This window comes from Oryctolagus cuniculus, chromosome 1, assembly GCF_964237555.1.
Source record: "Oryctolagus cuniculus chromosome 1, mOryCun1.1, whole genome shotgun sequence".
Lineage (NCBI taxonomy): Eukaryota > Metazoa > Chordata > Mammalia > Lagomorpha > Leporidae > Oryctolagus > Oryctolagus cuniculus.
Genome location: NC_091432.1, coordinates 85,976,563 through 86,004,017, shown reverse-complemented (window position 1 = coordinate 86,004,017; position 27,455 = coordinate 85,976,563). Strand labels below are relative to the sequence as shown.

The following is a 27,455-nucleotide window of genomic DNA, read 5'->3' as shown; positions in this document are numbered from 1 at the left end:
GGCTTTCCCTTCCCCTAGGGCCCCGTTCCTACCCGGGAACCAAACATCTTGCTCCTTCCCTCTCCCTCCCCCTCCCCCACCCCATCGCAGCCTAGGGGAGAGTAGAGGCGCTCTCCGTCCTACGAGATTCCATCCTGTCGGAATCAGCGCTTTCCTCCCCTTCAGAACAGCTCAGAGTGCTGGTGAAGTGTTGTTCTCACATCCTGCTCCTCTAGGGCACTGGCAGCAGATACACACTACAATGCACACAGCCCCATGCTAGGAAACCAAGGTCGCCTTCCTCTGGATCCCTCAAGAACTGGCCTTCTGCAGAGAGCCCTAATGAGTCCACAGCTCCCAGGTCCAGGGTGGGAGGCGGCCAGGGGAAATCTCAGCCAGTTTGGCAGGCACCCATAGGCCAGTTTTGGAAGCAGGGAGCCATGATTGTTCGTTTCAAGCCATGAGTTCGCACCCGAAAAGGAAGGAAATCTTCTGGAATTGTGGCTATTAATATCCCTCTGTTCCGGTTTGATTCGCTTATGGTGAGCAGGTTAACACAATATTGTTTGGGGTAGTCAAAAACGTCTTGAAACTGTCACAAATGGCTCTCCCGACACTCCTCTCCCCTCCCTCCACCAAGGGCTTTTATAGCTGTACAAAAACTCGATTCTCGTGCTCTGCCTCAGTTGAAGAAAGGCAATCGTGAACGCCCAGGACGTGGGAGCGGAGGGACCAGGGGAACCAAACGTTGGGTCCAAACCGCAAAGCCTCGGGAAGCCGCGGACCAGGGCCCAGGGTTCCAGCCCAGGTGAGACACACACACACACATACACACACACACACCACACACAGAAGCCAACACCAAAGCCAAATCCTTTCAGCAAAAATGGAAAGGCAAAGTCTCCCCAGTCTCCAGTCAAGATGCGACGAGGAGGGCGCGGCGCCGCGCGGGCTGCTGCACGCAGGGACCCAGGGTTCTCGCTCGGCCTGAGGTCCTCGCGGGGGTAAACTTGGAAACGTCGCCGCGAGCTCGGTCCAGGCGGCCGAGGCCCGGGAGGTGCGCGCCAGGGCTCCGCCGCCTCCTCCAGCCCAGCTGCCTGCGGGCACGTTCTGCCCCTGCCCCGGCGCAGGGCCCCGGCCCCACTCGGCTGTCATCAGCCGACGTGCCAACCTCCTCCTGCCACAAATGTCACATTCCAAGAAAAACCAGTTCCACTTGGAAAGTTTAATTCCTCCCCACACCTCCTGAAACCAGCTTCCCTTAAAGGCAAACAACAACCAGACCGCACTCCCCGATTAGTGAAACTTGTCTGGGCAGAACAAAGAAGGGGCAGCAGCTAAGGCGGTCGGAGGCTGGGGGTTCCCGAGCGCGACCCCCTCGCCGCCCACAACCGCCAGCCGCGTAGTGCCTGGGACCGGGCAGGGTCCAGCCCTGAGCGCCAGGGCCCGTCGCGCTGGCCGGGGAGTGCGCCTTTGTCTGGAGCCGAGGAAAGCGGCCCCCGGACACCCCCTTCCGTCCGGCAGCCGGGAGTCCCGCGCGCGGGCGCGGCTCGGAGAGTCCAGCCATATGGCAGCGCCCCCTCGGGAACGCCGGCCCCGCGCGGGAGCGCGCCTGCACCCGGCCCGTGGACGCAACTTCCCAGACCGCGGCGGGGCGCGGGGCGGCGCGGCACCGGGGTACCTGGAGGGTGGCTATGGGAACGGCTTCTGCTTTTTCTTTCTTTTAAATTTAGGTACTCGAGAATGAGACTCTGTAAGGGACACTCCCGATCCCCACCGCCGAGTCGGCTGACCCAAGCAGAGGCGATCTCCCCCCTGACCCCCCACGCGGAGCCCCCCTGCGCGGAGCGCCCCTGCGCCGAGCCGCAGCAGTGGCAGGGGCGGCACCTGACGGCTGGGTCCTTCGCGCCGAGGCTCGGAGATGCCCTCCCTGCACCCCGCGCGGGGGCTGGTTACCTTTCACCGCAGGCTCACAAGTTCCCCGGCGCAACTTTGCCCTCCACATGAGGCGACCATGGCTAGTTCAGTCCCGCGGCTGGGGAAGGCGGCTGCCGGGCAGCGCGCTGCGCATGGCGTGGGGTAGCGCGGGGAAGTGGCTGGCTCCCGACAATCAGCCCCATTCACACAGGAAGGAGGGAAATGCCAGGGCTTCACCTCCAGCCCCAAACCGGACAACCGCTGCTGGGTCCTAGAGCGTCCCGCGCGCGCCCGCCGCCGCCTGCGCTCCCCGCTCCCGCGCGCGCCGGCCGGGGAGGGTCGCCCGGGCTCGTCACTGCAACCCTACACTCCACCCCCGCCCCGGCGCCCGGCCGCTGGGCCCTAGAGCCCGGCCCCAGGCCCGCGGGACTGCCCGCCTGGGACTGCCCGAGCTCCAGCTGACGTGTCTCCCGGAGACTTAGGAGGGCGACAGCCTCCCCTTCCTTAATTAAAGTCAGACTCTCGCCAGTTCGCCCTCCTGCAACTTTGTTTTCCTTCCCAACGGGCCAATTCCGCACGAAATGTGTTTCCATCTCTTCCCCCCCAAAGTGTAGGTTAGGTTCTGCTTAGGCTGAGTGTTGTTTCTCGCCCCCGCCCCTGCCCCGACTCCTTAAGTGGGATTTACTAGTGGAAAATAGCTACATTTTCAACAGCATGCTCCAAGCTCCAGTGCCTCCGAACTGGAAAGGGGCGACAGGCAGCCATCATGCCCCATTGAGCAAAAATAGCCTTACAGGCTGAGACAGTAAATGTCTTCCCCGAACCATACCTCCTAAGGGCCACTAACTCCCCCGCCATTATCAACGCGAGCAGGGGCAAGGGAAGTGTGTCGGAAAAATGTTGCCGCTTTTGCCCCACCTCTTAACGCAGGCTGCAGTGGTCAACACTCCCAACCCACCCCATCGGGCCCGACTATGCTGGTTGCCCTCCAGAACCCTGAGCGGGGTGCCCAACCTGCCCCACGACACTTCTGCCTTGGCTTTCTGGGGCAGCTATGCTGCTCAGAGGAGAGCCCACAAGGTAACCTAGCAGCTGCTTCCCACATTAGCAAGAGAATGAACACGCGCCCAGCCTTCTCTCCAGTGCTCCCCTCTGCTCTCCTTGTGCCAGGCCTTCGGGGATCTGCGCCTGAATTGTGGCTCTTCCGCCAGCAGTTTTACCCCTCGAGTGGGTCTGTGTGTCCTGATTGCAGACTATTCTTCTGATTTTCTGATAAAGCCCCTGGCTCAGTCACCTCTTCTCTCTAGATAAGACCCAAAGGCAATCATTTAACAGTTAGAATTTTGCCTCATTATCAGCAGGGGATCAGTTCCAGGATCCTCTGTGGATATCAAAATCCCTAACACTCAAGTCCCTTGCATAAAATAGGGTAGTATTTTGCAGATAACCTATGCACTTAGGCATTATTTCATTTTCCTCCCCTGCAACTCCATTGGGTAAGGACTATTCTTATCTGCATTTTACCCAGAGAGATACCATGTCTTTGAAGATTCCAAATATCATGAATAAAGATATCAAATCTCTTAAGTGAGAGTTTACTCTTTTCACTGACAAGACAGTTATCCTGGAGGAAAGAACAATCTAATCAATTTAACCCGGATTTGGGGCCTGGCTCATAGAAAGAATGGACCATTCTTGGAAGAATGGGTCATCAGATTCATGGTGGAAGAAGCAGAGTTGTGAGGAGGAACTGGCTTGAGAATGAGGTTGAGTGACTGACTGTCCCTGGGTAAGAGGATCAAGGGTGGGGGTGAGAAGTCAGGGACAGGGGGATGAAGTTGTGAAGGTCAGTTTGGAGAAGGTCTACAACTTCAAAACAGGGAAAGCAGGAGGAAGAAAAGGAAGAGGCACGAGAAGTAGCAAAGCCGGGAAAGTTTACAGGAGTCGGGGCCAGAGGAAGTTTTAGGAAGTTGGTCCCTCTATCAGATGCTAGAGGTGAGATGCTGGGCACAGCTTGCCGGCTCAAGAATCTTCTCAAGGTGGACCTAGCCCAGACTCCACACACTGAAACAGAGTGATCAGCTTCCTAGTAACTCAGAAAGTACTGCTGGAGGCCAGTTTTTCAAGTTGTCTTTTACTCACCCCTATGAAAGTTATCAAGGTGGCAGGCCAACTTGAGCACTCTTTGGGACGGCCCAGAGAGCAATCTAACTCCAAACAGGCAGGTACCAGCATGTTCCAGTGGTTCCAAGATACTCAGACAAGCACAGAGGCCGTGATGAAAGAAGAGTGAGGTAAGCATTCAGATACAGGAGAATGAGCACTGCCTTGACAGTAAAACCCAAGTTCTAGTTCAGATGCTATTTCCAGAATTGGACAGTAACTTAACCTGAGCCGCAACTTCCTCCTCTGTAAAAACAGAGTAACAACACTCAGCCCAAAGGTTTATTGTGAGAATTAGATGAGATAATATATGTCAAGTGCCAGGCACATTTTATGAATTCAGCGAAAGTTAGAAACCCTTTCCTTCTCCAGGAATTTGAAATACCAAGGCAGTTAAGCTCTCTATTAACACGTTATCTCTTCCCCCCCATTCTTCTCTGCACCTACCTGTGGACACACTTACCAGTTAATGCCTAGACTTGGACAGGCTCTAATAGCCTAAATTTGCCCGGAAGGAGAAGTCAAATGGCAAAAGAGTATACAGATGTGACCACATAAGGAATAGCTGCTGCACAGCCTCACCCAGGACAGGTCCCTACAATTCCTAGTTCTCCATTAATGACTCTTGAATGAACAAATCAATGATGGAATGCACCCAAGCCGCCTTGATCAAAGTATTTCATTTGCTTCTAGGACAAGTAATGATATTTTTAAAGTCCAAGTCCTATAGTGCTTTCCAAAGTATGATTTCTGGCCCAAAGCATTCAAACAGTTAAATCTGTCATATCCCACCTCCAAATTTCAGAATCAGTAAGACAGAGTCTTAGAATCCACCTGTGTGATTCCCATCACACTGATTTCCTGCTGGCTCACTGGGCTCCAGTGCTCTTGCAGTTCTCTTCCAGAAGCATTTACTACATCAAGGGTTAATACGTGCATGGTAAAGGCTGATGTTTGACCTACTGGAGGTTAAAAACAAAGCACTGTGGGAGCATGGATGAATGACTGATTTTGCATAGAAAAGGGAGGGGGCAAGTATCAAGAAATGCTAAGAGGAGGCCAATTCTAGCAAAGGTATGGACAGACACAAGAAAGGAAACACAAACTGTGCTGCTTCCCAACATGTTTTCTTTTGATCTCTTTTCAAAAACGTAAAATGGTCACACCAATGCCAGACTTGACAAACCCCTATATGGTTATCTGTGCTCATTCATGGTCTGAAAACATTAAATGGAAAATTCCAGAATTAAACGTGTTTTTCGTTGTACACTGAGATGCACAATATTGTGGTGTTCAGCTCTGTCCCACCTGGGATGTGAATCATGCCTTTGTCCTGCTTCTTCACGCTGCATACACTCTCCACCTGTTAGTATGTGTAGCACAATAAGAGATGTTGGGAGAGACCCCATTCACATAATTCCTACTGCAGTATACTGTGAAAATTATTTTATTATGACTGCTCACCTCTTACTGTGCCTAATTTATAAATTAAACTTTACCATGGGTATACATGCATAGGAAAGATTATAGCAAGTATAGATTTAGTACTATCCATGGGTTAGTAATTAAGTACTGGTCTTGGAGTGTGTCCCCATGGACAACAGGGGACTACTGAATTATCTTCGTGCAAGATTTTTTTTTCCAAGCATTTTTTTCAAGTCCCTGTTTTACAAAGACAATAGTTGTTTGTTCTTGGCTTGTTTCCAAATATAAAATCATATTCTTAAATGAGCTTGTTCACATAGCACACGCCTCCTCTGGAGAGGCTGACACATGCCCTGCCCCAATCTCCAAACTGTCCACAGGAGCACAATTCAGGGATCGCTGGGAGGGCTTGAAGCAGAAGCTGCAGGGTGTACGTTGCTGCAAGGAGATGGATGGGCAAGGGATAAGCCCTCGCCAGGACCAGAATGACTAAGAGTGGACAAGTGAAAAATGAAGTGGCAATGCGGAGCCCAAGTGGGAAGATACACAAGGGGTGACACATCTGTTGTTCTGTAAATATCAGGTGCCTATGGATGAGGAGACTGCTCCTAGGAAGCGTGAAATGCTGCATTAACAGACCTCATTGTTTGGAAACCCCACTGCATGTGAAGCTTACCCAAGGACTCTGTGTTGATTATGAAAATCTCCCAGTAAACATTTATTAAGCACCTACCAAGGGCCAGGCTGTGTGTTACCACCCTGCGTAGATAGTTCGACTACATTGTTAAGTTATGTATCCGAGGCCTGTTTGTCTGGTTGCTTTTCATTTCACACCCATGGTGACACACCAGTCTCTTCTTGCCTCACTGCTTTCTCCCATGAGCATATCCCATAATTTGCTCTGTACGAAACACAAGAAACCGAAGGTAAATGTGACCATGTCCAGAGAAAATGCAGCTACCCCAAAAAGGTAAGGGTAATGAGTAGAGATACTGGCCCAAACACACCTACAGTCAGATTCTGATGGAGAGCAGCTGTGACTATTAAGATCCTGGCATACAGGATATACTGGGATGACAATTATTCTGATTATTATTTGCTGCTATTACTACAGAAACCTTGAGGGCACTGAGAGCTCATAATACTTTTTTGATTGATTGCTTATCTCAGGGTTTATCAACGTTGGCATTATTGACATTGCAGGGGAAGGGTGATAACTCTGTTGTGAGGGACTTCCCTATGCATTGAGGATAGCCTGTACTCACTAAACGTCTGTAGTAACCACTTTCTCCACTGCAATTATGAAAACGACAACAATAAATCGACTTCACACAATGCCAAATGTCCCCCATGGAACAAAATTGCCTCTTGTTGAGAAGCACTGGGTTGCCTGATGAATTGATGTTACCCAGTAAAAAGACGCTCCCTAGCTTCACTCATATTGATCATTTCACTGAGTTGTTGAAGTAAACTCAGTTGTGTATTAATAGGAAGGAGCCTCAATTTTGTTCACCCTACAGTATCTCATGGTATGGTAAGTGCTTCCTTTTCCTTGTGTTGTGAGAAAAAAAAATTAATCCTGTTTTATTCCTGTTAGTTTCAGTGATGATATAGACACTCTTATTTTCATTCCTAAAACTGGAATCATATTGAGGTAGAGAGGGGAAAAATTAGAAATAACCAGAGAAAATTAAGTTCCAAACAGAGAGATTGTTTTAAAATACAGTAGATTTTGAAAGAAAGAAGAGTTACGCGAGGTCTACAATGGGTCATTCATTCATCCAAAAAAATAGTGATTACATGATAAGCCAGGTACTCTACTATGTGCTTGAATAATCTGTAATTGGTTCGTTCTTACATACATATATATCAATGTAAAATTACAACCTGAGCTATGTGTGATGGAGAGGAGCAGACTGCAACAGAGGGATCCACAGTAAGGGGCAACGGTTGCCATGTGAAGGGAATGAAAAGGGAAGGCTTCTCCAAAGAAGTGATACAGACACAGTTATATAGGAGGAAGGAGGCTTAGCCATGCACAGAGGAGGGGAAAGAGTATTCCAAACAGATCAGAGCAGGTGTGAAGGTCCTTGAGACAGAAAGTCTCAAGGAGCTGAGGAGCTTCAAGGAAGCAAAGGAAGTGCATTAACTGCATGAGTTCTTTAGGAAGTTACCAGTCTCCTTTACCCAGGCTTCTGGGAATGGTCCCTTCTGATTCAACTTAATTAAACTGAAACTTCAGTTTCAACTTAAGAAGAAAAAGGCCATCAGAAAAGGATGAATTTTCGGATTAACAACAACAGCAGGATCAGGCGGAAACAACCTGAAGATAAAGCCCACAGTCTATGAATTTGGTCAGTGTCTTCCCAAAAGGTTCAGTCGCTCCAGAGGCTTTGACTGAGTCCTACTGAAAAGAGGGGAGACTTGGGATCCTCAGTGTCAGTGGGGTGGTGGTTCTTCAATCTGGCAGCATGAGAACCACCTACAGGGTTAAAACACAGATTGCTGGGCCCCACCCAGAGGTTTTGATTTATCTCCTTGTGGGGCTCAAGAATTTGCACTTCCAACAACTTCTCAGATAATGCTGATGCTACATGTCTGTGGACCACACTTTGAGAATCACTGGTTTAGGGTGTTTGGGAACCCATATTTCTATACGCTCCGATTCCTAACCTAAATGAGAGAAAGGCTGCAGCAGAGTGAACATAATCCAGTTTTCTGTCTTGAACTAGCATGTGTGTGGAATGTCTCCTCTGTGCCAGGTGATTTCATATATTATCTCATTTCATCAGTACACAACACCTAGCAAGGTAGAAATTACTGTCCATGTTTTATACACCAGGAAAAGACACCAGGTGAGGCTCTGGGAATTACCTGCAATCAGATGGCTAATAAGTGACAGAGCCGGTATTCAAACCTGTTTTTCAGTACAGAGCTCTTGCTCTTAACTACTGTTTTATGCAGACTCCCAGCTTGCCTGTCCAAGAGAGATGCTCCCTGACTACAAATTTTACTTTCCTCCTAAGAAGCACCATTAAGTTGGATCCCAGTACAGTCCGTTTTCACAGATTCCTAAGGGCTGTTGGGACGTGAACTTAGCTACTAAGTTCTTTCCTTTCCTATTGTGGATGCAGTAAAATCCATTAAGCACTATGTTAGGCATGTTACATACATTCTCTCCTTTTAAAACACCAAATGTGTGGTTCTCTGTGTGGGAGGAGTCAGTTACATAATATAAAGCAGAGGCTTACAGGGTGGGCCTTTGATGCAGTGATTACAATACCATTTGGGATGCCAACATTCCCTATCAGAGTGACTGGTTAAAGTCTTGGCTCCACTTCTGATTTCAGCTTCATGCTGTGGCAGACCCTGGGAGGCAGCAGACAACAGCTCAAGTACTTAGGTCCCTGCTACCCACATGGCAGATCTGCAGGCATTCGGAAGTCAAATGGAATGAAATCTCTCTCTCTCTCTCTCTTTCTCTTTCTGTTTCTCTCTATCCTGCCCACCCTCCTTCCCTCCCTCCCTCTTTCAAACAAATAGAAAAAAAAAAATAAATTAAACATTGTAAAAGCCATAGGTTTACCAGTTATATGGGTCTGAGATCAACTCCCCCCACTTCTACTTCTTAGTTACATAACATTCTCACAATGACTTCATTTTTCTAAAACTCCATTTTCCTCGTATAAATACTGGTTACGACAGTATCCACTTCAAAGGGTTGTGAGAATTTCATGAGTCAACCCCATGTGAAGCTTTTACTAAGGTGTTTCACATACAGCACATGCTTCATACATATTAGCTATAATTATTGACTTGTTAGACATTTTCTTGCCAAATATTATCCTTTAGTGGAGGTTTAGTTATTGCCAAAGTAGACTGTACTAGACACACAGTTTCTGTTTCTTGGATACAAGGATTATGAATGATGGGCATCTTATATTCCTCACCCCTCCTCAACCCACCAAATAGGTAATTATCTCAAGACCCTGATAGACAAAACAGAAAAAAAAAATGCTAGATTAGATATTTTAAAGTAAATAAATAACTAAATGATCATACTCAATGGTATTAATTCATGGGATGATGTGCACTCAGGTAAGGAGTTTGAATCAAGAGATCTGATGATCCCATTGTACCAGGTATTGGTCAAGCTATATGTGGCCAAGTGCTCAGTTCCCAGGGCCAGGTTTTAACTGAACGTTCCTCAACAAGAAAGCACTCAAAAGATGTCAAGCAGGACAGGAATGAATGGAGAACCTGGAGCACACTTCATGTGGAGCAGATTAAGATATCATATACAGCATCTTCAAATATGTCAAGATCTTTCATTCAAAGAAGAGGAATTGACATTCTATATTTTCTCTAAAACACCCCAGAGCAATGTTTCTCTAATGGCAGTTGGCAACCTATTTGTAAGTTACGAAATCAATTTAACATGTCCAGTATTTTAAATAAACAGAATAGAATGTAACAGAAAATAACAGACCCAGCCACCCAATAAGGGTAAATTGCTGTTCCATGAAACTTCATCTAGTTCTGTTATATCTACATATATATTTCTATGTGTGAGTCTCAATATAAAGTGTATCCTTATGTTGAGTCACAATGGGAAAAAAGATTGAAAGCTCTAGAAGACAGAACATAGAAAAGTGGGTGAAAGAAACAGAAGAAAGTCAGATTTCAGCTCCCCACACGGAAACATAATAATGCTCACTGTATAATAACAGACCAGGCTTTCTCAAGAAGCAGGACCCCTACCCTATACACATATAACACCCCTCAGGAGATGTTCTGAGGCTGAGTGAGTGCATTCAGGAAGGATGGCACAGAGATTCACTCCAAGGAGGGCTTTAAGACACACTGAGTCTTCAAAAGTGGACCAGAGCCGGCCGGCGCTGTGTCATAGTGGGTAAAGCCGCTGCCTGTGGTGCCGACATCCCATATGGGCATTGGTTCAAGTCCCGGTTGCTCCACTTCTGATCCAGCTCTCTGCTATGGCCTGGGAAAACGGTGGCCATAGTTCTTGGGCCCCTGCACCCACGTGGGAAGACCCGAAGGAAGCTCCTGGATCCTGGCTTCAGATGGGTGAAGCTCTGTCGGTTGCGGCCAATTAGGGAGTGAACCAGCGGATGGAAGACCTCTCTCTCTCTGCTTCTCCTTTTCTCTGGGTGTAACTCTTTCAATAAATAAATTTTAAAAAAAAGTTGTGGATCAGACCTAGCTTCTGCTAAAAGAGATGATGGAAAAAAAAAATCAAAGCCCTAATATGCAGACCCTAGAAGCCACAGAAAAAATTCAGGAAAATGGATGGTTCTGTGTTTATATATATATTTTTTTGACAGGCAGAGTGGACAATGAGAGAGAGAGAGACAGAGAGAAAGGTCTTCCTTTGCCGTTGGTTCACCCTCCAATGGCTGCCGCGGCCACGCACCGCGCTGATCCAAAGGCAGGAGCCAGGTGCTTCTCCTGGTCTCCCATGGGGTGCAGGGCCCAAGCACTTGGGCCATCCTCCACTGCACTCCCTGGCCACAGCAGAGAGCTGGCCTGGAAGAGGGGCAACCAGGACAGAATCCGGCGCCCCGACTGGGACTAGAACCTGGTGTGCTGGCGCCGCAAGGCGGAGGATTAGCCCAGTGAGCCGCGGTGCTGGCTCTGTGTTTATATCTTATACTAAATGGAATGTACATCAAATTTTTGAAGTTGTTTAGTATTTTACTATTGGAAGTGTTAATTTCCAGCATCAACTTTCTAATTGAGGTGTTAAAATAGTACACCCATCAGCAATCAAGTTTCCTTAATACAAACACTGAAATTGAGTCAGGTAGAGGTTAAATACCAGTGATACAGCACTGAGCCTTCTATCACAGCTACTAACAGAGCAAGCTAAAATCCAGTGCAAAGGGCAGAGTAGCCCCCAGATGTCACTCCTACACCTAGGGCTAACAGACAAATCACGTGATACCAGTTGGCTTTGAATCTCAGGTAAGCAACAATTTTTTCTAAGTATAGTATGAGTATGACCCAAATATTGCAGGGGATATGTTTATTCTAAAAAGATCATTTGCTGTTTATCTGAAATCCAAATTTGAGTATCTTGTGTTTTTGTATGCTAAACTTGGCAGATATCTACCTACCTACACTGGTGTATGTCCCAAAACTGCTTTAGAGGATTCCTTAGTCTCTTACTTGGTAAACAGTGTGCAATGGGAGTTATTAAGAAACTGACTGTAGAAAACAGACAGTCACTATGGTAATAATGGAAGAAGAATGGAATACGAGTGAGCATGGTATAACAGCTTCGTCCCACTGAAACCCACAGACAAATTTAAAGGCTTCTTAAGAGTGTAACAACCAGACTGGTGAGGCATCAGGTCACACACAGCATTGAGGGGGTAACTAATGAGATTACAGTCCAATCTGCTGAATCTCCACGCCAAACACAGGCTTGTGTGGAGAATATTCCACTTCATTGGTGTGCACTCCATCATGCAGCACGCAGGCAGGCCTGAGGCCATGAATGCCCTATGCCTGTGCTCTTGTGGGTCCCACTGAGAAGCATGGATCTGCTCCAGGAAGCCTGCCTGCTCTCTTAAGTTCCATTGCTGAGTCAGATTTTTCTTCTCTGAGCCCCATACCTTCTTTGCACTCACCATAATAATAAAAATTGCAGTCACCTATGGAGTGCTAACTACCTGCTAAGTACTTTACGTATATTAGCTCATTCAGTTACTTCCAATAACTCTAGGATGTAGGTATTTGCATTTTCATATCACAAACAAGGAAACCAAAACCCAGAGAGGTTAGATAACCTGCCCAAGGTTACATAGCCAGTAAGTACCCATAGGCCTGAATCAGCCAGAGCTTTGTGTTGCAAATTTCTCTGTTACTAGATCTTTCTTTCCCAGTTAGGTGACCAGTTCTTTGAGAAACAGACTCTGTCTCACCCATCCTTGTGTCCCTGAGCTTATCTCACAGCATGTGGCAAACACTAGGCAGTATTGTACATGAGTCAATCCATGGTTTTGAAATCAATTAGATAGACCTGGTCATATATTACTGCTACTGAAAACCAGGAATTTGGGTTCTAGTGACAGTGTCCTAGAATTAAGGATGGTGGTCAAGAATCCTAGGGGCAAAGGAGAATAGGTCTGGTTTCAAGCTTGACTCTACCACTTCACAGGTATGATGTGGGAATGTTTAGAATTTATCTTAAGCTTGAGTTCTCCTTTGGTAAGAAGATAGAAATAATAGTACCTGTTTTACAAAGTTCTTAGCAAGATACCTATTAACTGGGGGCCAGCGCTGTGGCATAGCCGGTGAAGCTGCCGCCTGCAGTGCTGGCATCCCATAGGGAGCTGGTTCCAGTCCCGGCTGCCGGCTGCTCCCCTTCCAATCCAGCTCTCTGCTATGGCCTGGGAAAGCAGTAGAAGATGGCACAAGTCCTTGGGCCCCTGCACCCTATGTGAGACCCTGAGGAAGCTCCTGGCTCCTGGCTTCGAATTGGCGCAGCTCTGGCCATTGTGACCATTTGGGGAGTGAACCAGCGGATGGAAGATTCTCTCTCTCTCTCTTTTTCTCTTCCTCTTTGTAACTCTAACTTTCTAATAAATAAATAAATCTTCAAAAAAAAACTATTAACATGGAAAGCACTAAAATATTTTATTACAATAAATTTAGTAATACAATTTAAACTGGATAAATATGAATAAATTTTGGTTATTACCATAAATATTTTAAGTTTTAAACATGTTTTTTAAACATTTCTCCTTTTTAAAAGATTTATTTTATTTATTGGAAGGACATAGTTACAATGAGAAGTAGAGAAACAGAGAGAGAGGTCTTCTATATGCTGGTTCACTCCCCAAATGGCCGCAACAGCCGGAGCTGCACCAATCCAAAGCCAGGAGCCAGGAGCTTCTTCCAGCTCTCCCACATGGGTGCAGGGGCCCAAGGACTTGGGCCATCTTCCACTTCTTTCCCAGGCCATAGCAGAGAGCTGGATCGGAAGTGGAGCATCTGGTACTCTAACCAGTGCCCATATGGGATGCCATCACTGCAGGCTGAGGCTTTAGCCTGCTGTGCCACTGTCCTGGCCCCTAAACATTTCTTTTTTATAAAATATTATTTATTTGAAAGTCAGAGTTACATAGAGAAAGGGAGAGAGAGACAGCGAGAGAGAAAGAGAGAGATCTTCCATCTGCTTGTTTTCTCCCCAGATGGCCACAATGGCCAGGGCTGGGCCAGGCTAAAGTCAGAAGCCAGGAGTTTCATCTGGGTCTCTCTGTTGGTGGCAGAGGACCAAGCACTTGGGCCATCTTCCACTGCCTTCCCAGGCATTAGCAGGGAGCTGGATCAGAAATGGAGTAGCCAGGACATGAACTGGTGCCCATATGGGATGCCGTTGTCACAGACAGTAGCTTTACCCACTACACCACAACGCTGGTCCTTAGACATGGTTTTTAGGGAGGTAAGAATCTGAGGAAAATATCTTTCTTGTATGGGTAAAATAAACCCCATGGTATTAATAATTGGAAGGAACTTTATTTTAAACGAACTATTAAACAGAAAATTTACTCTTTATAGTACTTACATAACACTAAAAGAGCTCCCAGAAAAGGGAGGAAATACTGATTGGAGAGGAGAATCAGTACTAACGTGTTCAGTTGTATAGGTTGTTCACTGTGTAACAGTACCAGGCTGAGGGAGTGAACAGGGCAGGGGCAGGAGGCTGAAGTCTAGCTTGCACTGTATCACTAAGCTGAGAACTTTCTTTATTAGGCTCTTTGTCCATGTGGAAGAAATGTCTCCTTTTAATTTGCTCAATGGCACTAATTTGGACTTGTGGCAGCTCTGGCCTTGCACTTTTGTGGTTTACTTCCTTTCCTCTTTCGTTTTCACCAGATGAGCAGAACAGAAGAAGCAAAGCAGGATCCACTTGCGGGAAGGAAGCCGTATTTGAAACAATGAGAGCGGCGGAGGAAGGCAGGACAAGGGGAAAGCAGAGCAAGATTTCTGGGCACTGTGCGAAGTTGCACAGACGTGTTAGCTCACTTGATCTTGGTAACACCCCCACAAGATGGGAGGGGACTCTCTGGGGGGGGGGTACCAGGGAGTCCCCTAGAGTTAACCCATCTCAAAGGGTCTGCCACACTCCTTTATCCACAGCAAATGTTCAGAGTCTGAAGTCCCCCTTTGAGTTTGGAAGCAAAAAAAAAAAAAAAAAAAAAAAAAAAAAAAAAAAAAATTGGCTTTTGGAGCCTAAAAAGAAACACTTGCTTGAAAGGAGGAGAAAGTCTAAGCTGGCTGGCCTGCCGGACAACCTCAGGAATGGACAGTTCTTTCTGGGCGACAGTCAGGAAACAGCAGACCTCTGGGAGGCAGAAACAAAGGAGCCCTGGCAGGCTTCCAAACACCAGCTCCAGAGGTCGTTTAGAGCCCACCCCGAGCCTTGTACTTTCCATGGAGTTCATGCCAGACCAAGTTCTGCACCCACAAGGCCCATCTCAATTCTCTTAAGAACATAAAGTTTCCATAGAACATTTACTGTTATACAGGGACCTGAAAGCAGCCACAGTGTCCACTCTTCCCAGGAATCTTTTTCTTTTTTTTAACAAATGCTCTGAGAAGAGTTAAAAATAAATCTTGCTACCAGTGGTCAGTAATCTTGCCAACTTTGGATTTGGGGGTACAAAGGCCACAGGGAGAGAAGAACTAAGCAGAAATGAATACATGTACATTCAAATAAGCACATATATGTGCCCTGGTGATGGCTTTTCCATCCAGCAATCTTGCAAAGGGTGTATTTCAGCAGGCAGCAGAAGCGAGAGACAGCAAAACCATCCCAGAACATCTGTTTCCCCCATTTTGCCAAGAAACATTCTTTTTTTATCCCCTTTTACAATTTGACCTGTTCCATTTTCTGGCAAAGGGCCCCAGGAAAGCAAGCGTGGCCTTTTCTGTCCATATTCCAGCTCAAGATGGAAAGAGGGGGGAGGAGACTGACCTAGGGAAACAGGGGAGGCAGGAATGGGGGAGGGAGAGCGGAGAGGAGAGAAGCAGGGAAGGAGAGTGTGAGGCAGGGAGACAGGAACAGCAATCAAGTGACATCAAATCCAAGGAAGATGCCCGTGTCCTGTAAGACTGACTTGAGGGGTAGGAGGAAAACAAATGGGCTACATTCCAGAATGATCAGCCAGTAGAGTGCGGCTCAGAAACCACACTCATAGCACCCTGGAAAAGATCAACTGCTTATTCATGAACTCCTTAGCGCCCATAGTGCTCAACAGTTGATGAAATGCCCTCCTGTCTGGGGAGTCATGCTTACATTTGATATTCAGGAATGGCTGGCCAGAATCCTACTTATTTCTAGTAGAAATGCTTCTTTGGCAACAAAAATTCCCTTTCCACTTTCTATGTGTGTATGTGCGTGTGCCTGTGCACGTGTCCCCATTGTCCTAATCTGCTCTTTTTTTTCTCCAGTCCAGGTAGATATTCCCCAGAATTTATTTTATTTTCTACTTTCCTACTTCATTTCTTCTCCCAACTAGGGTACCCTGAAGCAAAACTTCACCTCCCGGGCAATGTCTGGTGTCACTTCACCGGCACTTCATTTTATGGCCAACTCTGAGTTCACCTGCCCGTGATTGTACTTTCAGCCTCTTCTCCAGGCTTCTGCTGTGCTGCTCTAAATTAAGCTGCTGCAAAGGTTTAGCTTCCTTTAGAAACTGCATTGATACCATGAGGAAACCATGAGAGGTTTCATTTCCCAGGGACCCTATGCTGCAGTACAGGGCAGAAAAAGCAGGAATGAAATGAAAGAAGCCAACAGGAGATTTTATGGCTGTTGCTTTAGATGCCATTAAGGTAAATTCCTGTGTAGTAGTATACAAATCATTATCTCACGGTCTAAAGATAATATCATTCATGCATTCAACAAATACATACTCAGTAGCCACGGACTAACCAGGCCCTACGCTAGACACGTTTACATGCTATTTTATTCAACCCATAGCAGAATCTCCTTTGCAGGAGGGCAGCTTATACATTCTCCTCCCCAGGAAACGGAGATTGGCTCTAGAACCAAAGATTATATGTTGAATCAAACTTTGCCTCCAACTAGCTGTGTGACAGTGAACAGATAATTTCACTTATCTGAGTCCATTTCCTCTTCCGTAAAATGAAAAGAATTCTGTTTCTCTGAGTTTTTTGTGTGGATAAAATGAACTGATATGCCCAACAAGATCAATCATGGAGGAGACTGAGTTACCCAGATTTGGGAAGTCATCACAATGTTGAATTATTCTGCAATTGTTTTGTTGAAGCCAGGAGGCTGGACCACACCCTGTGTTAGGGAGAGGTTTCCTGTGAAGGGAATTGAATTTTCCACTGTCAATCACCCTGAGAAAAAGTGAAACGGAGTGAAAACTCCTCCCTCTCAGAAGCTGTGTTCCCAGCCAGGGAGGAGGACGGCTGGACAGATAGGCTTCCAAGAGGTAGACTGATTACTGTGAACACGCTTGGCCTCTGGAGGCTGGCTCAAAGCTAAGCAGGTCCCCAGCTGGATCCCACTGGGCCTGGCTGCTATGGTAATTAGGACCTGGACCCACTCTGAGGCTACAAAGGCACAGAGAGGAGAGGTGTCCGCATCCCCACGGCTAGCATATGGTAGGACGTGGGAAAGTAGTCAGGCTTTCACAAGCCAAAGCCTGGCCTCTAGGTTCCGGTGTGAACAAGGGCAGCAGCAGCAATGGCCACAATCGTGTGGCCACCTGTTTCTGGAGAAAAGAGGACATGGACCAGTTAGCACCGTGTTCACTGCCTCAGTGTGGTGTAGCTGAATTCTGCGTCCCCTGGCAAGCCAGCACTCACTGGGCATGCAAATAAGCACATATTGAGGATTTCTGGACATAAAATTCAAGGACAGCCTTAATTTCTTAGTAATGTGGGTAGTTGAATCCTTGAAAATAATTATATTTTGGGTAACAAGGTGGGTTACCTGATTTAAACCCCCAAGCAGACAAACTCAGTACACTACTTACACATGTAAAGTGCCTGACACAGATGGCATAAATGATAATAAGCCTAGTTCTTTTCTCCTATTCATCTACATATAAATGAGAAGGAGGAAACTTTGGAGGCAGGGTGCTTGTGACTTGGAACAGATTTGATCACAACTCTTGAGTTTTGTCACTTCCTCCTGATGCAGGAAGTGAGGGAAGAGGTGGTGAGTGGCAACTTTATTTAACTAATATACCAAAGTTAAGCCTTTCAGAAGGTTTTCACGGTGCCTGAGAGTATTTGTCAGGCATCTGTCTGGTGACAGGAAGACACTTGAAGGTGGTTACTATGTTCGTGCACTCATCATGCAATGCATTTAGCCCTCATTCTGGTCTGAGGTCAGTACTCCTATTATTCTCACTGTACCAGCCAAGGCCCTCGGAGGAAATGGATGGAACACTGATGAAGGGACTACTTACAAAACTGTGACAGGCCAGGGTGAGGGGGAATGAGTGAAGAGGAAGTCTCAGGGCTAGTACAAAGGGGAGCTGCTACCAACCCTGTGTCGGTGAGCTGCAGGAGTCAGCTCAATGGAATTAAGGCCACATAGAGGACTGGGAAAGCATGATCCTTGGTGTGTATCATGAGCGTGGTTCCAGGGGAGCCTGGTGTGTGAGCTGGTAGACTGAGTGAGGAAGATCTACCCCTAATATGAATGGGCACCGTCCAATTGACTGGAGGCCTAAATGGAACAAAACAGGAGAAGGACAGGCAAAATTCTGTGCTCTCTTACAGAGCCAGGATGCCCTTGGATGTCAGAACTCCAAGTTCTCCAGGCTTTGTACTCTTGGGCTTGCATTATTGCCCTCTATTACCTTCCCATTTTCAGGCCTTTGGCCCAGCATTGAGGTCACACAATTGGCCTCTGGTTCTGAGGCTTTGGGGTTTGGACTGAGCCATGCCACTAACTCGTTTGGTCCCCTAGCTTGCTCATGGCCTCTTGTGAGGCTTACCAGCCTGAAAAATTGTGTGACTGTGTGAATCCATTCCTCTAACAAATCTCCTCTCATCTATGTATATGCTAATGGTTCTGTGGCCCTGGAGAACCTTGATTGATGAACAAAGAAACCTAAGCCACAAGCTAAGCTTATCAAAATCTATAGGAGCTGCTGCCTTCATTGCATTACACAGCCACATCATCCCACAGCCCAGTGGGAAGGCAATAAGAACCCTGACATCTCTTTCTTTCCACCCTCCAATATTCTGCTAGTGCCTCTCATTAGCCAAATCAAACAGAAAGGCTGCTTATACATTCTATAAGGTAAGTTTTCAAGGGAATAGAATGGCAGAAGTTTGTGATTGGATCTGGAAAAGTATGACAAAATGTCTGGTCCATGATTTTATAGATTAGGAAATGGAGATACAAACTAAGTAGTTTGCTCATGCTTAAAAAACACGCTAACAGGTAGAGCTAACATTGAAACCATTGTACTATGAGTCTAAGTCCATGATCTTACCCACTGAGACATGCTTCCTATCACTTGTTAAAAAGATTACTAGTCCTTCCAGCATCTCCTTTCTCTCCACTCCACCCAACCATTCTTCTGGTAACAGACTCCATCCTAGCCCCATTCAAATTTCCCAGCCTTCTTGGAGCTGGGTATGGCCATCTGCCTAAACTTAAAGCCAGTGGAATATAAGTGGAATGACACATGCAGCTTTCAGGTTGTGCCCTCCACTGTCTTCTTTCCCTACAGACTGGGATGTAGACGTGATGGGATCTGAAACAGCCACTGTAGACTCCTACGTGGAAACTCCATTTGAAGATACGGGGCATCATGAAATTATCATGCCAGCACCGAACTGCTTATGTTCTAACTACAAAGTGAAATTAATTTGTCCTGTTTAGGTAACTGTCACTTTGGCCTTTGTTGTAGCAACCTAACCTATAGCCTGAATAATACAAAAGTCAAGCACCTAAATAATACATGTCCAAAATGAGGCTCAGTCACAATGATTTAAGCAGGAAGAGAAAAATGGCTGTTAAGAGACTGCTAGTGATCACCACTGTACATATTTCTTCTTCCTCCCGGCACTTAATTAGGCTTTATTTTCCAGCCCCCTTCCATCTGGGTGAGGGTATGGGATTAGTTCTCACCTTTGAAACATGAGAAGAGGTGAGTATTTTACTTCTGGACTGAGATAGTCAAGGATGAACACATTTTATCCTTGCTCACTCACTCACTTTTCTGTCAAATGGATGCAAAGAAGCCAGTGAAAGAATCTGAGCCCCCAGAAGATGGTGAAATAGTAGAATGGAAGCAACCTGGGTTCTCAATGAACACATGAAGTAGAGCCCTCTGACAACCCAACTAGACTATAACACAAGCAAGAAACACAGCTGTTATTGTGTTAAACTACTCATAACTAGGTTTAGCCAATCTTGACTACAGCATAAACACTGTTATCCAAGGTTGCAATCTCTCATATCTTAGGAGGATGGGGTATGGATTAGGGGGAGGAACTGGAAAACATTTAAGCTATTATTATAAGGAAATTACAAAATGTCATCATTTTTAAAAATAAGGGCCATGCATCCTGTCTGAATGAGGAAGGCAAGAATAGCTCAAGAAAAAACCCTTTCTCATGATATACTGGCCCTCAGAGAAGTTAGCCCTAGTTACTCCAAGAATGCTATTCTCATGGGATACTCCTCTTCCGGCCCTCAGCAGGCAATTCACAGGGTCTGAGCAAAGAGAGCAGTGGTTGAGCTCAATGGGGCATGCCAGGGGTCAAGCAACCCCAAAGGGCAATAAATTAGGAAAAGTTAAGAAAACAAGGAACAAGTTTGCTTTTGATTGGTAGAAGTGGGTTTTTCTTCATTCTTTATACGTCCAATTTTTCTAAAACAAATATGCATTACTTCCATATTAAAAGCCTCAATTAAAAAAAAAAGATAGAATGCAAGTTGGACAAACCAAAGGAAGGAAAAAACAAGATAGGGGCCACATGTTAAAGGATCCAGTCCCCAAAGTACTGTTATAAGCAGCAGAGAAATATCACTGTGAAAAAGATAAAGCATCTCAGGGGTGACTCATGCATGCAACAAGCATTTACTGGAGGTCTGAGTGTGTAAATAAGTAAGTGTGCTGGGCTGCTACATTTACAAAGAAGAATGTGGTGACCACAGTCTTGTCCAGTATTTTTCAGCCTTGGCTTCTCATTAGAACCATTTGAGGTGTGATTAAAAATAAAAAAAAATAATCTGGTGCTTGGGTCTATGCCTTAAAAATTCTTATCTAACAGCTCAGGGACCTGGTTTCAGAAGTTTTAAAAGTTCCTCCTGATTTTAATGTTCAGCCAAAGTTGATAACCATTAGGAAGACATGAGATATGGGATTAGTGTTGAAGGACAGTTAGGAATAAGTCATGGGCAGGGGGACACAGCTGAATTCAGAGGACTACACTATAATTCTAGTTATAACTAGATGGGTATAGTGGAGGTCCTCCTACGCCAAACCAAATGTTTATCCTCCAGGTAGAGGAGAGTAAAGATTATTAGGGCAGACACATATGGGTTCATCCCAACTCTCCACTCACTCTTTCTAACCCATCAGATAGTCATCACTTCTGCCTATGGGTAAATACCACTAGGAGACTTTTGCAACACATTTGGAGACTGATAGGAAAATTCAGAGGTGAAAGACTACCAATCATGTGGCAGGAAAGTAGTGGCAGTCATTAAAGACCTCAAGTGGAAAATCATTCTACATACTGCTCCAGGGAGAAATCATTACGGGAATTCAACTGACCCCATCACCATCCCTATCTGTTTTTGGAGACTAGGTAAATTGTAAAGAGGTTTCCAGAAATAAAAATGATTTTGGTTACCAGGTGGGACAAATGATCACAAAGTATTCCATCCTTCAAGCACGGGAAGATTATTTCAAGTGAATATTAATAATAAAATAAAAGCTCTTCCTCAACTCCAAGTGTATTCAATACATTACAATACATTAACTTATACTATTTACCATATCCATGCAAGGTCCCAGTTAGGTTGACAAAATCATTGAAGCACAGAGAAGTTCAATCACCTGCTCAAGGTCACAAGTAAGGGCGACTATAGAATTCAAACTCTACTTTTAGGACTTCGGTGATGTTGTGATGTACCAAGAAGTACATGTCTGATCTTCATGCCCAGTTCTCGGGACACTACTTCCTGAGTGACAGAAGTGACAGGAGCACTTTTTGTTATATTTGGTTTTTGTCTCCAGTTCCTAGCACAGAAACCATAAAACTCTTGAAATTTCCTGAGGTTACCAGCAACAAGGTTGTCTTTTTAAAAAATTCATAACAAGCCCCTTTCAAACATACCTGAAATGACTGGTGGAAAATCCCTAGGTCAGGCTGGGGACTAACTGCCAGAGGAATCAACCATGCTATTAGAGAACTAGAACTTCCAGCTTCCCCCTCCCATACTTTTTCCGGTGCCCCCAACCTGACCTCTGAGAAGGATTGGGGCTTCAATCCCTAATACCCAATGATCCTTTCAATTGTGCCTATATAATAGAACCTCCATAAAAATCCTAAGTGAAGAGGTCTGGATCATTTCTGAGTTGCTGAACTCATCCATATGCCAGGAAGGTGGTACATCCCCACTTCACAAAATCAAAAGTTCCTATGCTCATGTCTTCACCCTGTGTATTCTCATCTAACAATTCATCCGGACCCCATATAATATCCTTTATAATACCCTGATAAATGTAAATGAAATGTTTCCCTAAGTTCTGTGACCCATTACAGAAAATGATCAAATCTGAAAAAGTGGTGGTAAGAACCACCAATCTGCAGCCAACTTGGACAGAAGACGTGTAGGTAATGTGAGGAGCTGGTGGCTATGATTGATGTGTGATGTCAGGCAGAAATCTTGTGGGACTGTGCCTTTAGTACGAGGGTTCTACATTAACTCTGGGGAGCATCAGAATTTAAGTTGTAGAATACTCAAGTGTGTCTGTAAGAACTGAATTCTTTAGTGTGGAAAATCTACACAATGGTGTCAGAGTGTTGTGAGAGGAGAAAGTTTTCCTTGAACTTCCTCCACCTCTTCTTATGTTCTGGCCAGGGCTGAACCTATGCACATTTGTGCTCTAGAAAGAATGGCTGCTTGAGAAACTCATCAATTGCTAGAGGAGGCATTTTTCCTGCTGTGTGTCTAAGAAAAGTACCAAAAGCCATCATGACTCTTTCCAACGAAGAAATGCAAGCTCTCTCTTTGACCTGAATAGCATGGAAACAATACAGTGTCACCCAGAAAACGGCTGTGTCATGGAGAGAATAATCCTTTAATGAAGCCACACATGTGAGTGAAACAATGATCCAATGGCTATTGGCTCCTTGGGCTTATGGTCCTTTACAGCATCCTAGGAGGCGAGAACCAGAAGACCTTATAGAATGTGAGTTGCTTACCAATTACCCATCGGTAGTATTTTTTGTTATAGCAGCCTGAAACAAAACACGCACTCTCATCTCCTCGTGAGAAAGTGAATTTTTCCCTCAGGGGAGCAGAAGAGAAGAATGCTCATTTTCTTATTCTCAAATGCTAATTTAAAGAGCTCCCCCTGTTTATGAATGCTTCAGCTGAGCAGTCCCGGAAGAAACGGGAGATGAAAGAGGGTCAAACACCTGGGCCTTCCAGGTACATGAATCATCTTGTGAATACAAATGACTTAGTTGTTACATAGTCGGGATTCTCAGAGCAAGCAATGTCCATCCTACCATTGCCATGCTTATCCATAATGTAAGACAACCAAACAGTTTCTGTCACATTGTGGAATTCCAATGCTGTGTCATTAGTGGACGGTTATATGTGTGTGGGGCAGATCACCAATACTTACCCTCTTAATAAATCACTTCATGCAATGCTATGATTTAACATGTTATTTTTATTTTACAAAGTATTCCCTAGTGGGACTTTATTAGTTCTTAAGAAATGGTCATTCTTTGTTCATTTTATTTATTTTCATTGTTTTGAAAGGCAGAGCAAGAGAGAAATAGGGAGGGAGAGAGGGAGAGAGAGAGATTCTCCATCCACTGGTGCACCCTCTAAATGGTCACAAGGGCTGGGGCTAGTTCAGCCTCAAGCCAGGTGCCTGGAACTCTGTCCAGGTCTCCCATGTGGGCATCAATGACCCAAGTGGTTGAACCATCATCCAACAGGAAGCTGGATCAGAACTGAAGTACTCGGAACCCAAACCAGGCACTGGGACACGGGATGCACGCAGTAAGCTACATCTTAATCACCACATCACAGTGCCCACCCCAACCAATGTGCCTTTAGAAGCTAGCTTTGTTAGTCCATTTAATTTCTGACTCCAGTTCCAAAGAAATGTTTGCCTCACAGTTTATCCAAAACACATCTGAATAAAACAAGGAACCTTCTCCTGCCTCAGAATGCCACCCTTGATCCAGACCCATCCCGAGTGCTTGACTCCCAGAAATCACTGTGGTTGCCAAGGTGGAATTTTACTTCACAGACTGTGAGACTTGATAACACACATCCAGGGACAAGAGGCCCACCAGAAACAAGGTGCCAACTCTGAGATTGTTGGACGGATAAGCACTGTTAATCTACCACCTGTGTACAATAGCTCTCCACCTTTACTGTCAACGTACACCATTAGAAACCCTTTCACTCCATGGCAGGAAGGCAAGATTTCCAGGTTGGCTAGAAGAGAACAGCAAGAACAGACTTGACAGCCTCAACTGTCAGCAGCTGAACTAATCCTGAGAGCCAAGGTGGGGGGGAGTGAGGCAGAAAGAAAAGGAAAGAAAAACCAGCTAAGCCATGGAGTGAGACCTGGGGGCAGGAATGCTTGGAGGAATGCTGATCAGCTGATGATGCAGACTTCCTTCTCTCCATGCAGGGAAATCTGTCTCTGACAAGACTGTCACCCTTCACCCATCACAAATCTGCACTTACAGGGACAGGGACCGGGGATGGAATGTTCTGTTCCAGACACCTGCCGGCTGAGGAACAAACCAGGGAGGGAAGCTGCTCTCAGAGCTGCAGTTTGGTGACTATGTCTCTGGTCTCATTAAACTCAGGCTAGGCACTACCCACAGGAGGCCCTTCTTCTGCAAGGCGCTGGGCTAGAAAGACCTGCCCACTGCTTTCTCCTTACAGGCAGGACGAGTTTACATAGATCACTAAAGCCCTAAGGCTGAAAGTTTGCTACTCAGAACAGTGCCATTGCCCTGGACACACATATAAACACACACACACACACACACACACATCCTTTGTCCTGGACACACATGCACACACACAGTTACACAGCACTGGCCTCTAAACACACACACATCATTGACCTGGGGACAGGGACACACACACACACACACACATCATTGACCTGGGGATGGACACATACACACATACATACACCTTTGTCTAGGACACACACAGCTCTGCACACACACACCATACTGGCCTGAAACATACACACACACAGCTCTGCACACACACACCATACTGGCCTGAAACACACACACACACACAATGACCTGAGGATGGACACACGTACACACACACACACACACACCTTTGTCTTGGACACACAGGGGTATGCACACACACACCGCACTGACTCGTAAACACACACACACACACACACACACACCGAGTACATCGTATGCATGACGCCCTGGGAAGCGTCCCCTGGCCCTTTCCCTCTGCCCCTCCAGGTGATATATATTTTGTTGGCCCTCTAAACTCGCCGTTCTCAGGCAGAATTCAGACCAAAAAAGGCGAAAGGAGTAGACTTACCTAAGTCCTCCGGGCTGTAAGGTGCAGGAGAGGCTTCCACAAACTCACTGTCTGGGGGAAGAAAAAAGCAGAAAACAAAAATTGCATCGCACCCATTGAGGGCGAGTCGGTGGAGCATCCGTTACAGCGCAGCTTCCTTAGAAAAGCGCGGGCTTGTCTCTCCCAGAGACCCGAATTCGCGAATCCAGGGCCACGCGGGATTCCCACTACCCGATCCGCGGGGAGTAAGACACTGCCAAAAAACTTGACGTGGAGGCCAGTTGGACCCAGGGAACTAGCGTCTCCCAGGCGCAGGCAGGTGCGACCCAACTTTCCTCAGGTACCACCCAGCGCGTCCCCAGGCCGGGCGCGCCGGGCCGTGACCCCATCGTGCGCCCTCAGCCTGCGGGGCGCATTGCTTCGGCCGCCAAGCCTCGTATCGACGGCCCAGCGCCGAGAAGCGCCAAAGTTTTCCCGCGGTCCGGGAGGCCCGAGCGCTCGCGGCTCCAGCCGGGAGCTCCAGTGCACCCCGGGCACCTGGCGCCCCGCGCGCATCCCCGCCCGTTGCTAGGCGACCGCGGCCGTCACGCTTGGCCGCGGCGCGCGCGCTGCCTTGCGACTCGCAGCTGGAGTTGTCGTCCGTTCCCCCCACCCCCGCCTGCTCTGCCCATTTATTAATCGTTGGCGGCTAACCAGCTCCGAAGCAGGGTCTAGCTCTTTCGCGTGGCGTCAGCCCCTCGTCCCGTGCTTGGGGAACCGTTTGCTCCGTGGCTTGCAGTGCGGAGGGGAGGATTTTCAGAGCTTGAATGTGTCTTAAAGCGAGGAAGGAGGAGCTGCAAAGGCCCCCAGACCCTTCCTCCATTTTGAACCCCAAGTCCAACTCCAGACCGTACATTATGTCCTCGTCTTTAAGAGGCTACCTGGTTCAAGCAGGCAAGGTACATGCGCTCTGTTTCCCAGGTAGGGTACTGAGACTCGGAAGTTGGATCACGTGCAGTTATGGATGGCTGCACAGCACTGTAGTAGCCAGAGCAGGATGACTGGTTTCCAGTGCAAGAGTCCAAAAGTAATTAATAGCCCTCTCTGAGCCAGTGGCCTGAATAAGTTGAGCAGATGCTGTAACCACCCCCGCTTCCCTCAGCCCACTTCCAGGAGTGACTTCAGATGGCTCTGCCTGGGAAGGCCCCTGGCTTTTGCAAGGCGCTCTAGGGAGGGATGGGGAAGGAAGGAGCAAGCATGGAAATGGCTGTCCCTCCTCCATCCTTGCAAGACCGCAGTGGGAGGGTCAGACAGTCCGGGCAGCCTCCTGGGGAGCCTTCTAGCTATCTCAGCATGATGAAAGCACCAGCCGCTGCAGTCTACAGACCCCTGACCTGTGCCAGTGCACACTCATCCTGTACACACGCAGCCATTTCTAGGTTTTCCACTCGCTGCTTTTGGCTGATAAATCACCATGAAGGACAGAAAGAAGCCGTTTCGCTAGAGTTGCTCATGGAGCTGGGGGAGCTGGGGTGATGCTGTTCTTCATTCTCCAGCTCTTAGCCTCTCTCTCCAGCCTCTTCTTTGTTCCTGCCCCTGATCATCTGAGCTCCCAGATCCAAGAATTCAGTATGTTTGGATAAATGTTCGCATACATCATCACTCTGTCTCCCCCACCCCTTCCATTTGCATCTGGGACTCAGGGCTCCTCACTAGCAAACTCTGTCTCTTCAGCCTCTTCTCAGATTTCCCTGTTTCATCCTCTGTCCAAACCTGACTATCTTTGAAAATAACGACCATATGACTTGCCATCCCCACTTATTTCAGCCATCTACAGACCCCTGGGTGATTGCATCGCGTGTTTTGGCATCTGGCTACCAGTCACTTTCCCCAGTACCATTCTTGTGATAATTCTTGTTTTTCCATTTCTGCATTGTAGATTCCTGTCTCTCAACTCTTCAATGTCCTCTCCCTTCCTTGACCTGCTCCAACCACCTCAGCCCCTTGCTCTCATGGGAACACTAACGTAATGTTAGCATCAAGCGTTCCACTTTCCAGCCACCACCTCTTACAGGTCTAGTTGATTTCCTCTGTTATTGTAACCCAATGTCTCCTTGACCCTATCAGCATTTATATTTTACTCATCCTTTGACCTCTTTTCCACCCCTCACTCTCATGGCCCCTCCCT

General features: G+C 46.7%; 1 protein-coding gene across 30 annotated transcripts in view; it reads right to left on the bottom strand.

Moving 5' to 3' along the window:
- The window catches only part of AMOTL1 (angiomotin like 1), a 185,867-nt gene that overhangs the window by 120,655 nt on the left and 37,757 nt on the right, over positions 1 to 27,455 (bottom strand). For 11 of the 30 annotated variants that reach the window (XM_051820643.2, XM_051820632.2, XM_051820676.2 and 8 more), the window contains one exon: positions 25,310 to 25,360. The exons of 9 other annotated variants lie outside the window; for them this stretch is intronic. In XM_051820643.2, coding sequence (XP_051676603.1) covers positions 25,310 to 25,360 — 51 coding nt within the window. Of the gene's footprint in view, positions 1 to 1,935; positions 2,238 to 25,309; positions 25,361 to 27,455 lie in introns of those variants that run through there. 10 more of the 30 variants (XM_070076937.1, XM_051820698.2, XM_070076944.1 and 7 more) reach the window with 2 other exon arrangements.